Source organism: Oryzias latipes, chromosome 13, assembly GCF_002234675.1.
Source record: "Oryzias latipes chromosome 13, ASM223467v1".
NCBI lineage: Eukaryota > Metazoa > Chordata > Actinopteri > Beloniformes > Adrianichthyidae > Oryzias > Oryzias latipes.
In genome coordinates, this window is record NC_019871.2 from 15,895,818 (window position 1) to 15,911,778 (window position 15,961).

The following is a 15,961-nucleotide window of genomic DNA, read 5'->3' on the forward strand; positions in this document are numbered from 1 at the left end:
GACAACTTCACCATTTATTAGCGCTATGGGAGATGAATAAAAACTTGTGTTATTTTCTTTTACCACACGATGTCGCTGGTGTGCAGAAAACAAAACAGCTTGCGTAGCTTCAGGAGACAATACAATGTGTGTTTAATGTTAAATATTTAGGCCGTTTTAATATCAAAACGGTGTGGTTTTTGTCATTATAGCATACTGGAAACTGAAACAAATTTAAATTTAAGTGCTGGAAGGCAGAACACGGTACAACGACCCAAATCCGAAGAGATGCCGCAGGACAGGAGGAGGCAGGTAGCGGCTAGTGTTCTCTCACAGTGTCCGCTGGAAAAGCTACCTGTAGAGGACAAACCCACTCAGCTCAGCATGTAAGCGGAGAGACGGCCACATGTTTGCCACCAAGGTAATGCCGTTGTGGTATTTGTTATGGCGCTATACTTCCAAATCTTTTACGCGTTAGCTTGAACCTGGCTAGCTTGCTGGTTATCCGTCGTCACGTCGTCAGTGACCGCGTCCTTCTTCATCTGTCCCCCGACGGCCGCTGTAATATCAGAGCAGACCGGTTTTCTATTTCATCAAATGAAAATTTGTTTTTAAAATGCTACTTTTTGTCTATGGACAAACTTACAGATATTCTCCTTTACAAACAGCAAATAGAAATTTGGAAACCTTGATGTAAACAGACCAGGACATCAAAAGTTAACACAGAACTTTCGTGAGAGTCATTTGGTCCAGATTCTTACTAACAAACGCTCTCCGAATAGGAATATAGACTTGATGTTTTTGTTCCCATTCAATTATAAAATGTAGCTTTTAAAAATTAGTAATAATTGAATTTGAACACGGTTATATTTTCCCTATAAAACTAAATTAACGTCTTTTACTTTTGACAGCAGCCCAAACAAGTTCCTTTCAAAATAAAATCCTCTAGCACCAAATTAAAAGTTAAATTAAAAAATCCACTAAAGCAAAGTCAGACATGACTTAGGTGCACCTTCATCGTTGATCTAGCTTCACTTTCAAATATAAACATGATGACATTGATTCAGAATCCAATGTTATATTTCATAAAATCTATACATGTAAATGGAATCATTTACTTTGCCTCTTCACAGCGACTAGACACTGTTGTGCAGCAGCATTAATAGAATAATAAACCACCATGACAATAGATGAAAGTTTTTCCCATTATTTTCTTATTTGGTGAGTTCAAAAGCTAAAACTATGACAAAAATGAACTAACTAGAAGAAATTGTTTATTTCAATTTGCTAGTATTTTTCCTGAAATCTGACGACCCACAGTGGAGGGTTAAAAGGGCTGCACGATGATCCGGAGCAGCCTTGTTGCAGAGCCAAAAGAGAGCCGGTGAAGGTAGCAGTTTTCATTTTTTTTAAAAAGGGAAGAAATACATTTCCCGGGTGCAACCTGCTTACACATTCTTTACAAATGTGGCACCAATCAAAAATGGAAATACAAAGATGTTTTCCAAAACTAAAAGGTTTCTTGCTATCAAAGAACAAAACTGAAGCAAAAGCATTTAACTAAGCACAACTGTGCTTACTTCAGGTTTGCACCGGTTGGTCTCCAAGATTTTTTTTTTTTTCTTGTTTGCATGTTAAAAAAAAAGAAATCTTGGTAACTGTTTTGTTTTTATATGAATTTCAAGCTTTAATCCTCCATGGCTATGTATTCCAACATGTGTTAAGATAGATCTAATATACTGGAAATGTCTTTTGTTTTATAACTACCGCTAAGTAAATATGTCATATGAGTACATTCTGACTTAAGCTAACTTGTTTTATCAATGGACATCAGAAGAACTCAAGTTTTCATAATTGTGTTTGATGCGTTAAAAAAAGAACATTAACCAAACTCTGGTTTTTAAGATAAAAATTTTGTGCGTGCACACCTGCAAGTGTACATTTTTGCCTCGTTCCATGTTACGTAACAGCAAAGAAATAAATCTTTATATTTGTTGTCTCAAAAGGAATTTGTCGCCTAACAACAGCCAAATATTCCGTTCTCCTCATGGGAAGCTGTCGAGACGGAGCGTCTGCTCACCTCTAAACCAATTTTGAAACAAGCCTCAAGTCTCTGAGCGCGCATGTCTTTCCTGCGCCTCAAGGGTGGGTCTGTCTGTCGGCCTGGTCTCACCTCCTTGCACAAACGTCACAGCAGAAGAAGAGACATCCCCTCACCCCCTTTAGACCCTCAGCCAGCTGACTGTGCTACTGTTATAGTTCAAGCAAAGGCTAATTGTGTTTCACTTAACAAAGGCTGCACAGTCCAAGTCCTTGGACGGCATTTCTGTCTTTTTCTACTGTAAGCGATATAACGGAGCAATGCACGCCTCTTTGCAGCTTCCTTCACCCTGTCATGGGATTCGGTTCAGTCGCTGCTGATAAGTTGGTTTAGCTGCTGGTTTTTTTGGGAGCTTCTTGCAGCGTCTGCCCTTGTGTGTCATCCTCAGACGAGTAGATGGCCCTCCTCATCGTTTATGCGCTTTTCGCCCTGTCCTGCTGGGTGGCGTTCTACTTTCTCTTGTGCAACGTCAACGGGCACCGCAGCTGCGAGTGGAACTGCCGCCTCGTCACCTTGGTGCACGGCATCCTGGCGGTCTGCATCACTGCGTACATAGGGTACGTGGACGGCCCCTGGCCCTTCACTTATCCAGGTAGGAGGGATGTGTGTGTGTGTGTGTGTGCGATGAAGTTCCTGCAATAAAGCTTGTCTTCATTTTGTGAATTTGTTGTTGTTTTTTGCATCTGTGGATGAATTTTAACAGGTATATTGGAAATGTTTTGTATTTCTAAGGATTCAATTTGATAAACTATGAATCACTATGTTGTAAAGAATCAAAAATAAAAACATTGATTGTTTTATGTTTTTATCTTTTCATTTGAACAGCTAAAACATGTTTTACTTCACAAATTGCACGACTTTGTTGATTTTTTAAAAACTAAACCCTGTTTATGTCTGTTTGCCAACACCAGGCACCAAGAACACCCCTCTACAGATAAGTGCTTTGGTGCTGAGCCTGGGCTACTTTATTTTCGACATGGCCTGGTGCGTGTACTTCCGCACAGAGGGGCCCGTTATGCTAGCCCACCACACCATGAGCATCCTGGGAATCCTGTTGACTCTGTGGCTGGGGGAGTCGGGCATCGAGTCCTGCGCCGTCCTCTTTGGCAGCGAAATCACCAACCCCCTCCTGCAGGCACGCTGGTTCCTTAAACAGACGGGCCGATACGGGACTCGGCTGGGGGACGTGGTGGACGTCCTGTTCGTGCTGCTGTTCGTGACGATGCGGATCTTCGTGGGAGGCACAATGCTGTACTGTGAGCTGGTCTCCCCAAGGCCCAGATTCTTTATCAAGTGCGGAGGAGTGGCCATGTACGCTCTGTCCTGGGTCTTCATGGTGGACATTGTTCGATTTGCCAGACGGAAGAGCAAGGCCTGGCACAGACAGAAGGAATGTCTTAAGGAGTCCTTAACAGCCAATGGACATGAAGGAAAGAGGGACTGATTCCTGAGTCAATCCACAGTGGGTCACATCCACTGGCTTTGGATGCTCAGTCATAAGAAAAATCCAACTTTCTGTATGTTATCTTCTTCTATTCTTGCTTTTTTTTTTTTTAAATAAAAATGTTAAGTCGTCAAAATTCTAATAACTGCCGTTTGAACATAATATCAGTTATAATTTTGCATCAGTGTTTGATAGTTTCTTAAAAAGCTCTGCTAAAATGATAAAATCCCATCCTGCAAAAACAAAGGCAGATATCTGCTTGATATCATCGAAAAACCAAAGCACTTTTAAAAAATAAAAAGAAAGATCAAGAAAAAAAGCATGTTCTTTTTTTATTTTTTTTTAGCTGCACTGAACTGTGGTGTAGACATATGCAGTGCTGTTCCAGAGGGAAGTTCAATGTTAGGAAACAAGTTTAGCCTCAGAAAAAAAGAAAAAGGGATGGGAGGTTCCTTTAGAATTCTTTTATTGCCTTATGAGAAGCTTTTTTTTAAAGCTTCCTCAGGGATATGTAGAAATATCAGAAAGATAACATAAACTAGAGGAAAGAATAGGTGCTAAATGTAGGTACTTTATTTAAAATGATTTTTAATGCTGTAAAATGACTATGTTTCATAGCTTGTCTAAAAAAAGGTGTAGTTTGCTTTACTTCTCTTAACCCATAAGACTAATTTTTCCTTAAAAATAAAATTAAGTGGAATAGACCTCTGACCATCACATTTCTGCTGTTTTTCTGTTACACTGATGTCCCCATAGGCTCTTATGAGTTATGCATACATCAAGCATTCATGTTTTCTATGACACTATAGTTTTGTGTTAGTTTTGAATGTTTTAAACAGTTTTCTAACATCAGACTTGATGTGGGTTTTAAATCACCACTTGGACTCTAGGAACCATTTAATACACCATCCAGATGTGCACTGACATCACTTCATTTAAAACTATTTTAATAAATTGTGTGTGTTTTTGTTTTTTTTCTTATGTCAATTGTTCTGAGATGAAATGAAGTCCAGATATATAAAGAGATTTTGGATCTTTATTTAAATGTTTCTTTGATTTATTTTCTCTTGCAATCCATATTACCTTAGAAATAGTAAAAAAAAAAAAAAAAATAGCGTTGTTACTCTTGCATTAATGCCTATGCTTAATTTCGTTCCCAAAACATCTCACTTTTATTTTCCCATCATTATTCTTGTCATTTTTATGAGTATGTTTCTTTTTTGTTTGAGATTTGGGTTGCAATTTATTTTAACTCCTTAATATCTAAGTAATGGTGTACCTAATGTGTTATTTTTACCTGTCTGCGACTGCTAAGGAATCTTTATGTGCATTAAATACTAAACATGTTTCTTTTGATTCACTTTATTTTAATTGTCTCTGATGTTGCTTTGTATTTTTCATTTTAAAGTAAACTTAACTTTTTGTTAGAAAAAGTTATCCTTTTTAATCCATTTTAAAAAGAACAAAAAGTAGGATTTGAGTGTTTTAAACTTTAAAATGTCAACTAAAGCCTGAAAAGTTCTGAGCCTGCAGTTACATTAACTGACCACATGATGGCGATATACTATTTTACACTGTGAAGTACTGCAGGAAGTATGGAAGATCTGATCATATTTGTAGTCTGATCCATATAAGGAACAACTGTTTCATCTCATAAATTCAGAATTGTGTCAGAGCTTTTCTTTCTTTTTTTTTTTTTTTTACTTTAAACTTCTTTTTTTCATTTCTCAGTAAAATTAAAAAATGCTAAGTGTTTTTCAAATTGATGTTGTTGGCTTCAATTTACTGCTGAATGAAAACTATTCTTAACAATTTGCTTTAACCGTCTAAAACATATAAAAGCTAAATAACATGTACTTTATATATAGACCAGTGTTTTCTTTTTTTTTTAAAAAGGGTGGAAAATAAAACTTAGGTCAGAAAAATCCATGTGCTCATCAATAAGATTCACTGAAAGGTACAACTAATTGGTGTTTATTGATGGAACTGGACAGTTTGTACTTATACAATGGTGGGCAAGGGATGGGATAAGTTGGGGGTACAGTTAATCCACAAACCACAACCTTATGTTCTGTGGGATATTTTTATTTTATTGTACTTAGCGTGTTTGCTGAATAGGCAGTGAACTGGCTGTTTTCTCCTGATTATCCATTATTCGTCGTCTTTGGGGAACAAAGGAAACATCAGCATATTACACTGTTCATGTTTATTTACTGGATTGAAAACTGAAATGATGTACAGTTTTTTCCCCTCTTTTGCTTATATAGGGGAATGTTTTTGACACAAAAAATAAAAGTAGATTGTTTATTTCTTTACATCAGAAAGTAGGGGAAAAAATCCACAAAGAGTTTGGACTAAGCAATTGCATATCAATAATTTAGAGATTTGCCAAAATATACACAGCATTAAAAAGAAACATCTTTCTTTAAGTAGGAATTTGCAACTATTGCTTGAAACGTTTTGATTTATGGGTGAATACTTGCATTAGGGGAAAAAAGTGAAATCTTGAAGTTATTGTTAGTAACTTATCTGTCAATAAATCAGTGAATTTGGCTAAGGTATCCTCCATTAACCCAATAGAGCTTAACTGGCTCTGCAATTGAATTTTCATAGAATGGACAATAATAAAACTATAAAAATGAGAGGAGGGAAAATACAGAACAAAAAGCACATGTGTTTAACACACAGCAACCCCCCCCCCTCCCCCCCCCAAAAAAAAGGGGGGGGGTGCAGGATTCTGAACCCTGAGGCTTTTTGGCAATGAAAAAAAAGATTTCCTTTTGAGAGGAACTTGTGTGTCCTGCTGCCAAAAAATATATTTATACAAATTGTTACATATAGACAAATATAAGACTTAAAACATTAATTATTGTAAATATTTAAAAGTTACGTGTTATAACTTAATGATTTAAAGTCCAAAAAACATAAATAAAGTTTATTTCTAAAAAAAAATAGTGAGAAAGTGAGAAATTTGTCTTTTAAGGTTAAAGGTTGCAGACATCCGGGTTAGTGGTACATTATTAAGATTCAAAAAACGAAATGACAAGGACAAGTGTGTTCAAGTGCAACATATTAATTGTTCTTTGGTGTGTTTCAACGTTTTAGCTGTGATAATGTTTTAATTGCAAATTGATAAAAAAAAAAAAAAAAAAACTAAAACAAAAGCAAACAACAGTGTTGGTTAGAGCATATGAAGAAGATGTGGTGGTTTTTCTTTCTTTATTGTTTTTTCCCCTTTTCAACAGTGTGCTAAAAGTAAAAAAAGAAAAGAAAAGAAAGACAAAAAAGCTCTTCTCTCCCGGCGGAAGTGAAGTGGTCGGTGGAAGCGCTACTGGACTCCAACTGCTAGCGGGCTAGGGCGTAGCTAGCAGCTGAAAGTAGGATTTTTGGTCCATTTCCAAGTTATGCTCCGGTGCGAACAGCACCCTTCGTCGGGGAAAAGGGACCATTTGGGGGTTCGCCTACAGTTTTAAGCCCCTCCGCGGCTTCTTGTTTCTGTCGTTGTTTACAGAGGAGAGGCTGTGTTACTTTCGGTCCCGTTAGCTCTTCTCATAAGCTAGTCTGTTTCCATCCACGGAATTCTGCCGAGAAACGACGGAAATCTGGAAACATGGAGTCAAGCGGCGCCGCGTTGAGCTAATCGACTCCCTTGGATTTTTTTAAACTTAGAAACACAGAGACATATCGACAGATCGAAGAAAAAACGGTGTTGCACATATTTTTTTTTAAATATATATTTTTAAATTGTTAGCCACCTCATTGTTATGAACGGGAGTTTGCTTACTTTGCACTCACGCAGCAAAGTTTTTTTTCCCTTCTTCGTGCTGAAAGCGCTCGTCTGTTTTGTTAGCCGACTAAAACCAAAAGCTTACCAGCTTTGAGTACGATTTTTCTTTTCTTTTCTTTTTTTTTTTGAAGCCGAAGTGATTTTGATATTCGAACTCCCTTCTTGTTTTGGAGTCTCGCGCGTGCAGCGTTAGCCGCAGTTGTTTTGCTAAACTGCATGACGGTCCGTTTCAACTACTTTATCGACCGACTCTCATGGTCACGGGAGAGTCGCCCTTGAACGCCGCATACGAGCAGGTAACAACAAATGGGGCAGCAGGAATTTCCAGCATCTTGAAATATTTTTTTTTAGACACTTTGGCCAGTCAGCCGAGCAGGGGTGGTCGCAGACGGACGACACATTGCGGGGCCAAGTTGTCTGCTTCACCGGATTGTTTACACACTTCCTACTGGCGGAAACTGGGATGTGAATGCACCGGATTCATCCGAGTGGTTCCTACATGCATGGCAAGTTCTTCCAGCTGGAGCTGCTTATTTATTGTTGCTGGCGATACACTGTCGACTGGATATTCTACGATTGCACAGCTAATGCAACCAAGGCCCCAGCCATAGTAGTCGGAGGTCTCCCTGCTGCTGTTGACGGATCAACATCGCCGCTGTTTTGAATTTCCCTAAATCTTTGGATGTGCCTTGCAACAAGCCCGCACTGTCTTTCGAAGTCCTCGCCTACTTCACACGATTGCCAGAGAAGGACGCCCCAGGAACTCATCACGCCCTGGAAGATGTTAATGGGATATAATAAACTACTGCAACTCTAGAACCGGAAGCCCAATGAGTGACACACAGTCCAACTTCACTAACAGGTACAGTACACTCGAACCTTTTGGTGATCAGCTGATTGGTGATGTGTACAAATCTAGATACACCGTTTCCACAAGAAGTCAAATTGAAGGGATCTTTACAGGCAACATCAGTTCACCAGAGCTAATGAATCATTTTAGAAGCAAGTTCTTTTACTTTTTCTTTAGGCAAAACAAACAAAAAAAAAAAAAAAAGATTTGTTAGCTTTTAGTGTAGAAGTTCATATTTTTTATTAAAAAAAGTTCCACATTTTTTTCAGAATAAGTACCTTGTGAAGTTAAAGCTGCCTGTCATAACCAAACCAAATTTATTTTAGACATAATAAAATGTTTACAAATTAATAGATAGTAAATCAACAGGGTTTGACACCCAGCTCCAGTTGATAACATTGATATTAGCTATTGGTGATCTATTAAACCAGGGAAGAAAAAGATCTGGGTGGAAACTGTGGTTGATGTCAGCAGTGCAGTTATTTTCAGTAAATGACTGCTTGTTGGACGAAAAGGCCTGTCACTGTTTGTGCACCAATGAACAACCATCTGGTAGCTCTACACAACTTTCAACATCATGATTATTTCAAAGCCTTTTGAGCTGGTCCTCTTCTACACCTATTAAATCAATCTGCGGGTTTAAACAGATCCTTAGCCCTGTTAAGTAATCGCTGTATCTGAACCAGCTTTCAGTTCAAAATCTAATCGTATGTTTTGGATCTACTAAGACAGTACATAACGGAGGAAAACACTTCTGCCATCCAAGTTCATTGATACATTGTGGCTTCATTATACATTGCTTTTGAGTGGTATCAGAATGACTTCCTCAGTTTATTGTATTGTGAGAATAAATGGATATTTGTTCCCAATTCAAACGGAACTTGGCTGAGAAACTGAAGCTGAAGATTTGCCACTTGAATCCCACATACCTGCAGGTAGGACATGCCAGTACATCGGAATGCAGTTGGTAGACTTGGAATAGAGGAGAGCTTATTGCACAGGTTGGGATATGAGCTATCCTTATGGCTTAAACTGGAGGCTAAAGACCAACCCATTTTTACATGACCCCCTTCCCCCCACTGCAATGAGGGCAATAGTGGCTGGCACCAACTGTCATTGTAGGGGTTTTTAATTGTCTGTCTGGGTTTTTTTGTTAACTGTCCTAAAAGACTCAGCTGTGTTTTCAGTTAGGATGGTTCTCATTTCAGTCAGCCAGCAGAAAAAGCTCTTGTGGATATACCAATAAAACCACAGGTTTTGATGGTAGATGCAGAATTTGCTCATCTCAGATTTATTCTTTGTGTGTTGTACAGATTTTTATTTATTTGTTCCGTTGAGCTTGTTTGTGTGTGTTGGTTTCATAGGTGCTCTAAAGTCAATAATTATTACTTTAAAAGCAGAATGTCTTATGGAGGCACAGCATATATTAGGTCCAACATCCGTTTTGGCCCTCTGTTGTTTAGCAGCTATAGTTGGTCGTGATTTGGATGCAGGGGATGGCCTTGATTGCTCATCACTTGTATTGTGTGTCCTTCTGTCCTCAAACTTTATTTGCTCGTCTCTGCGTTTATTCCTCTGTCTCCATGAGTGCCCCGACACAGCTGTTTGTGCACACTTGGCTCTGATGGATGAATGTATCCTATATCAACCAGGGTTGGGCCACCAGTCCGTGGGTCAGCGTAGTGCTGTTAGCTCTTTGTCACACAGTTCTGCTGATCTCCACATTTTCCCACTGACCCCACCTCCCTAGGCCCTCCGGGGAAGTGGTGCTAGTGACATCACGATTAGTAAACAATAGCTGTCAGTGGGAGCAAACTGTCTATCTGCTGTGTATTCCTCTGCAGGTCTATCAGTTATGGTAAAGGATGCTCTCTGGAGTGTGTCCTCTTTGACAGCTGAGTTGGACAGGTGTAACTACATGTCCAGTGAACCAAACAAGTCTGGCCAGAACTGGTGACCACTCCTAGTTTTAACATATATAAAAAAATACAAATTGTTCGCGTAATTGCATAGTTGCCCATTTCATATTTGAATGGTGCTGATAAAAAATAAAATAAAAAAGAAGCATTTTAGCAAGTAATTTTTATTTTCCAGTGTTGTAACATTCCTCAAAATGACTTGGGTATTTATGCTATGAGGCTAACAATATACATTTCATTTAATATGGAATGGCTGTTGCATTTTGTTCTTAGTAAGTATTCAATAATTCATATAGTGAATATTGAGCATTAAAGTAGTCCTGCCATCCTTGGTTGACAGTGACATCTCTCTGAAGTTAGTGCTGGTCTTACTGCAGTGCAGTTTGTTTCCTCATGATAAATGTTTTCATTAGTGGTTCTGACAGCTTGGTCTGTTTGTATTGCTCTTCCACATTTGGCAGGCCTCCCTGATAATGCTGTATGCCTCTATTCCATCTAGTCTGTTCTGATAGTAAAGAAGCTGTGTCAGCTGCATTGTTCTGTGCATTAAAATGACTACCCAGAAGTAATTTCAGGCTCTTCTTAGAAGTTCACAGACTTCATCTCAGGATTCAATAGATAATAATAATGGTACTAATGCTCCTGCATGTTTCTTGCAAGTGAAACTGTAATTTAAAAAAACAAAAAGCTTTAGGATGTGGGGTAGATTCCATCAATCAATGTCTTTCTGAAACACAGTCTTGATTAGGAAAGCTAAAGAGCCATACTTTACTTTGGAGTGTTTCAAAAACAAGTTTAAAACTTTAAATTAAGGTAAAAGCAACAAAACTCGTAATATTTCTTTATTTACTGAATAAAGCACTCTATTTTTAAGTCATACAGGTAGAATAGTTGTCGTAGTTTCAGTGGTGCACAAATCCAGGGTCTGATTTGGTTAGACCTTCATCTTTTTTGGTCCCCGTGTAATCAGAGAAGCCTTCTTCTTGCCCCTAATTGTTTATTGATCTGTGTGCATTATAGAGGCAGATGTAATGAGAGAGAGTCAGAAGGCTCTTTTATAGTTCTGTTCCTCTCTGCCTGTGAGACTTCTCTTTTGCACTTGGCTGTGTATCATAAAAGGCCCACTCCAAAATGCTTTAGCATCTTATTCCCTCTGCTGCACATCCGGGGGAGAATCAGAGGCTGAATGCACTCTGAAAGGGGTAAGATGGAATGGCGTAACATCTGGATGACTGTGCAGTGACAGATGATGCTGCACAGGCAGTCTATTAGACATGGCGTTAGCTTCAATATTAAACTGTTTTTGACTCTTTTTATTGTAAAGCTCTCCTGCAGTTGTAAACACTGCATGAAAAGAAATCAAGCAGAAAAATTAGAAGTTTTAACTGCAAATATCCTTTACTTAGCATTTATATTCATATCAAAATTACCACAGCTCATCATAAACACTTTTATAAAATGTATATCTTAAATGGTGTTCAAGAGTCCAGTGTCTCCATTCTCTTGTGTGTGCTGTGTGTGATCACACGCATCCAAGAGATCACATAAAAGAAAAAACAGTTGTCCCACAGTGCAACACACAGTTTTGAAATGAATCTGATGACGTTTTATAGTTTGTCTCCAGCTTTTTCTCACTTGCAACAATCTGGTGTTTATGTCTCTATGCTTAAGTTGATCTTTATCCCTTAAAAGTAATCTATTTTGCTGATCGCTCCTTTCACCCATTACAGTTTTGTAATCATCAAGGAGAAGATGACACAACAACGTTGTGTCTCCAGTATTAAGTAGATATTGACTACAAGTATAATCACTCGTGCAAAGTGTGTTATTAGCCCCCTGTGTTTTTTATTTTTCGTGTTATGCACTGTTGTGGAACCAAACACCTTAGCTCACTATGAACAGGCATGTAAGGGTGAGATTTTTAATGAAGTGTTTTTAATTAAGTACCTAAAATGTGTGGTCTCATTTGAAAACTTGTTCCATAATTGTAAAAAGTTTGGAATTAAGGAAACAAGCATGCTGTGCTGCGTGTTGAAGAATGCAGCTTAAAGTGCTTATGATACACCGATAAATTTGTCAGGCATTGAAGTGATTTCTGACTGGCATGATTGCTGTGCGCTCTCCCATAATTCAAATGTTAAACCAATTTTCTATCCCATTCTAAGTAAATCCTGGCTTAGACCTTTGTAAATTATCTGTCAGTTTTCAAATAAAGTTGTACAAGAAATGCAGCAGCATAGATGATGAAGTTATAAAATGTGCACACCCTCAGATAAAAGTAAACAACTAATGTTAAAGCTAAAAGTATCAGCAGTTCTGTTACAGTTAGTATTTTTTTTTCTTAATCTCACATTTGTTCAACAGTGGCAAATTTAGCAATGTTTCCTGGAGACTTTGACATGAATCTCGGTGTGCTACTAGTCTTTAATGCTGAGTGTTCATGTTGGCTGCCCACCTGTGCCTCTTGCACACCCACAGCAGAGATCAGGTTTGAAGGAAGGACCAAAGGTTTCTGTCATCACACTGCAGAACCTTACAGCAGTAGTCAGAGCAGAACATGTTTTCTGCCTTGGGGAGTCTTGGGAATCAAGAATCAACTTGTAAAAGATGGTATCTGCCTGGTTTCTAATTAATAAACTAAACAACTAAATGTGCTGCACAAAGAGGGAAAAAAAAGAAAAAAATGCATCGTCAAAAATAATCATAAATAAATAAATAAAAATGATGGGAGAAGAAATTTCATGTAATTATGACATGTTTTAACCCCCTCCCCCCATTTCCTGTAATGGTTCAACAGTTTTCATGAACCTCATAAAGCACTCTATTTTGTAAGTAATTTTAGTGAGAAAAGAAAACGCTGCATATTGTGTAATTGTCTTAGTTATGATAAATGATACATTACTAAAAACACTGTAGATCTTTTTGTTTTTTGTTTGTTATCCACAGATCTTGAAAAATTGTTATAAGAAAAAAATGCTATTGGTTATCTGAAATCAGTTATGATATTTGGTCAAGAAAACCTGGAAAAGGTGTCATCTTTAAAAGTATATTTATTTGCTGTCCATCTTCCTATATAGCTTCTTTGAGTTTTTCTACGTTCTCTTTAAACTCCTAAATACTTAATGTATTTAGCAGTTCTTGTGCCTTCCCTGTGCCAGTGTATTGCGGTAGTGGAAAATTGTTACTGAGTTTGAGTGACACCAAGTCATGTGATGATCTGCATATAATGACAACGATGTACCTAGAAATCTTTTTCAGCGATCAAGCTCTGGTTTTAACTCTTGTATTATAACCTTGACATCTTACAGAATGAAGAATAACTGTAAACCACATAGATGAACTCTTGGGCAATGTCAGTGTTATGTAAATGTAAAAAAGTTAAGAATGAGTTGGAGTCTGCTCACTCTAATTTATTCCAAGAATCAACCTGATTTTATAATACATTTTGCTGGTTTTCTACCAACGCCATGTACTCCATGCAAGTTTACAACTTTGATTCTGCAAAAGCCTGTTCTCCGGCTGTTAACTGAGCACCCAGAACTGTTACGGACTGGTTGGACCCCTCTGACTCATGCAGTCACTGGGGCTGTAGTGATCCAGCTAGACTGCAGCTGAATCCTACATAGTCAAACCAGGGGGTTAGTTGATTAAAGCTACAGTCATTGTACAGAGACCCTGAACTTGAAGTGCTGCTCATAATCTTCTGAGCAGTTCCCTGTAGAGCACAGTGAAGAGATTGACAATTGGCTCACAGACAGGTCACAGGGGTTCTGAGCAGCAATATGATCATGAGGAAAGAGAGTCATTTTGTAATTCATTACTATCTGACAGCAGAGCCATTGGGGCCTTGTGCATTTTAATCAGTGCAGCTACCGATCAGAGCTGACATTCAGCTGCTGTGGTGCAGTGGCTCTTTATTATGCCTGCATGAGAGATGGCAGGCAGAGATTTATGTGTGATTCTATGGTAACAACAGATGTTATAACAGCTCTGAATGTTCTCTCAAAAACAAAAAAAAAGTTATGTTTTGACATGCACTCGCATAAACTGTACACCTGATGGAGTTCAATATCACACATTTATATCAAGTTTTGAAGCACAAATATGGGTATTGTTTTTTTTAATATTTGCTAAATGATGACCGCGTGAGTGATAAAAGGCAGTGCAAAAAAATGAAGTACGGTAATTAAAATGCATGGATAATTTATAAAATAGATAAACTGAATATCTATAAATCACTTAATGTACTTTTTGTGTTTAGTAATTTGGTAACTTATAGTTATACTTCTGCTAAATAACATAATTAACAGCCTGTCATTAGTTTCAGTCTATTTAGTTTTAAAGATTCTGAATCGTTAAGTCAGAATAAAAATAGGCAGGTAGTTTCTCTTTACAGTTTTTCTTTTTCTTTTTTCTCCCCACATAATTCAATTTATGCAAGGCTCTCTTCATGTAATACTACCTGGTAAGTGTGTAAGATCGGTGTTGTCCAGATATCTGCTTTCACTCCATATTTTGTAACGCATTGTTCAATTCTTGTTTCTTTTGCCTTGTCATTTACCAATAAACTTAAACCAAATTACAGTTAAATGTGTATGTCTGAGCATGTATTGGTCTACTGTTGTCAGCTCTAGTATGCTTATACTGATATTTATACTGATATTTTTAGTATGTATCAATACACTAATGTTAAATGTAATACTGTTATTGTATAACTTTTTTCCCACGCTTCTTTAAAGGACGACTTCTCTAACCCAATGATCGGTATGTGCTTTTAAAGTAAATTAGTTAAGTTAGACTGTTAGCCCAAAAAAATAACTGCCAGTGATAAAGCTACAGCAATAAGCTAGTTAAAAGGGTAGCTATTGTCATTCATTTTGATAATGTTTTAACTGTCTGTGGATGTTGACCTCCTTACTTTGTTTTAACCCAACTTTAAATGAACTTGTAAAAGTAAGGAAATTCGTTAAAAGCTGATGTAGTTGCATGCTACCATAGTTTGTTTAGTTCACTTATTACAAGACATTTTTAGTAGTGAAGAAGTGTAGCTTTCAGCTTCTGCATGGCATTTCTCTGCCTTATTAACATGTCCCAGTAGCACCTACACTTAGAGTTCTAGTCTCAGCAGCCAGGTTGTAGTCACAGCAGCGAAAAGATCCGTAATAAAGAAGAAAACAATAACATAAAAGTCACACTATTGGGTAACATTTAGCTAACAAAATACGGGAACAAGATTGCATATATCATCTAAAAGGACAAATCATAATAACGGATAAAAACGCAATAGAGTTCATTGCTGTAACACATCGATGCCTTATTAGCTTCATGAGATATAGGAGGAATCTAGTATAGTAAGGCAACATTTGTTGCCGTCTCTCAGCTTTCACACATGGCCACCTGTCTGCTTGTGAACAAAATCTTTTACTGCTGGAATTCACAACATCCCAGTTACAACTATAACTTCAGATCTTTGCCAATTGTGTCATATGAAGATAGTTTGGGGATTTGGGGGATTTAGCCTATGAATGTACCAGTAAAATTATTGAAGGGCGCCCCTCCAAGAGACAGGCCACTGGTGAGAGGTTTTGATTGGAAGTTTTTCTAGTAAACTGTGTGGTTAAACATGTGGGCCTCTTTTACCTGCAAGCTGCCTTTGCAGAGAGTGAAACACAGCAGATTAGTCAAATTTGATCATTGAACCCATTCTCATTCATCCAGAATTGTTCAGTTATAACAAATACACTCATTTTTTCATGTCATTGTGTTGCTGCACAGTTCATATCACTCCGCCATGATCCTGACTAATGTAGCTGTAATTCTCTGGCAATCCATCATGCACTGCAGCTTCGTAGTTTACCAAAGTCCCACGAAAACATTTTGT

The 15,961-nt window shown here is 37.8% G+C and overlaps 2 protein-coding genes across 4 annotated transcripts in view; both read left to right on the plus strand.

The window, feature by feature from the left end:
- Positions 1–61: 61 nt before the first annotated feature.
- Positions 62–3,632, plus strand: tmem136 (transmembrane protein 136). Of its 2 annotated transcripts, XM_023961912.1 has the most exons (4): positions 62–400; positions 1,271–1,369; positions 2,469–2,672; positions 2,992–3,632. In XM_023961912.1, exons 3-4 carry the CDS (start codon positions 2,477–2,479, stop codon positions 3,522–3,524), a joined length of 729 nt encoding a protein of 242 aa, XP_023817680.1. In that variant the 5' UTR covers positions 62–400; positions 1,271–1,369; positions 2,469–2,476; the 3' UTR covers positions 3,525–3,632. The 2 variants fall into 2 exon arrangements, with proteins under 2 accessions (XP_023817680.1, XP_023817681.1); XM_023961913.1 differs by lacking the exon at positions 1,271–1,369.
- Positions 3,633–6,835: 3,203 nt separating this feature from the next.
- Positions 6,836–15,961, plus strand: part of arhgef12 (Rho guanine nucleotide exchange factor 12) — a 47,217-nt gene continuing 38,091 nt past the window's right edge. For both annotated transcript variants that reach the window (XM_023961378.1, XM_023961379.1), the window contains exon 1: positions 6,836–8,173. In XM_023961378.1, the coding sequence (XP_023817146.1) occupies positions 8,142–8,173 (32 nt within the window). In that variant the 5' untranslated portion in view covers positions 6,836–8,141. The remainder of the gene's footprint in view (positions 8,174–15,961) is intronic.

Bases quoted from the DNA above. Each gene is read 5' to 3' on its own strand.
- tmem136 (XM_023961912.1), top strand. From the start codon at position 2,477: ATGGCCCTCCTCATCGTTTATGCGCTTTTCGCCCTGTCCTGCTGGGTG. The intron at 2,673-2,991 runs GTAGGAGGGATG...TGCCAACACCAG, and splicing joins CTGGCCCTTCACTTATCCAG to GCACCAAGAACACCCCTCTA.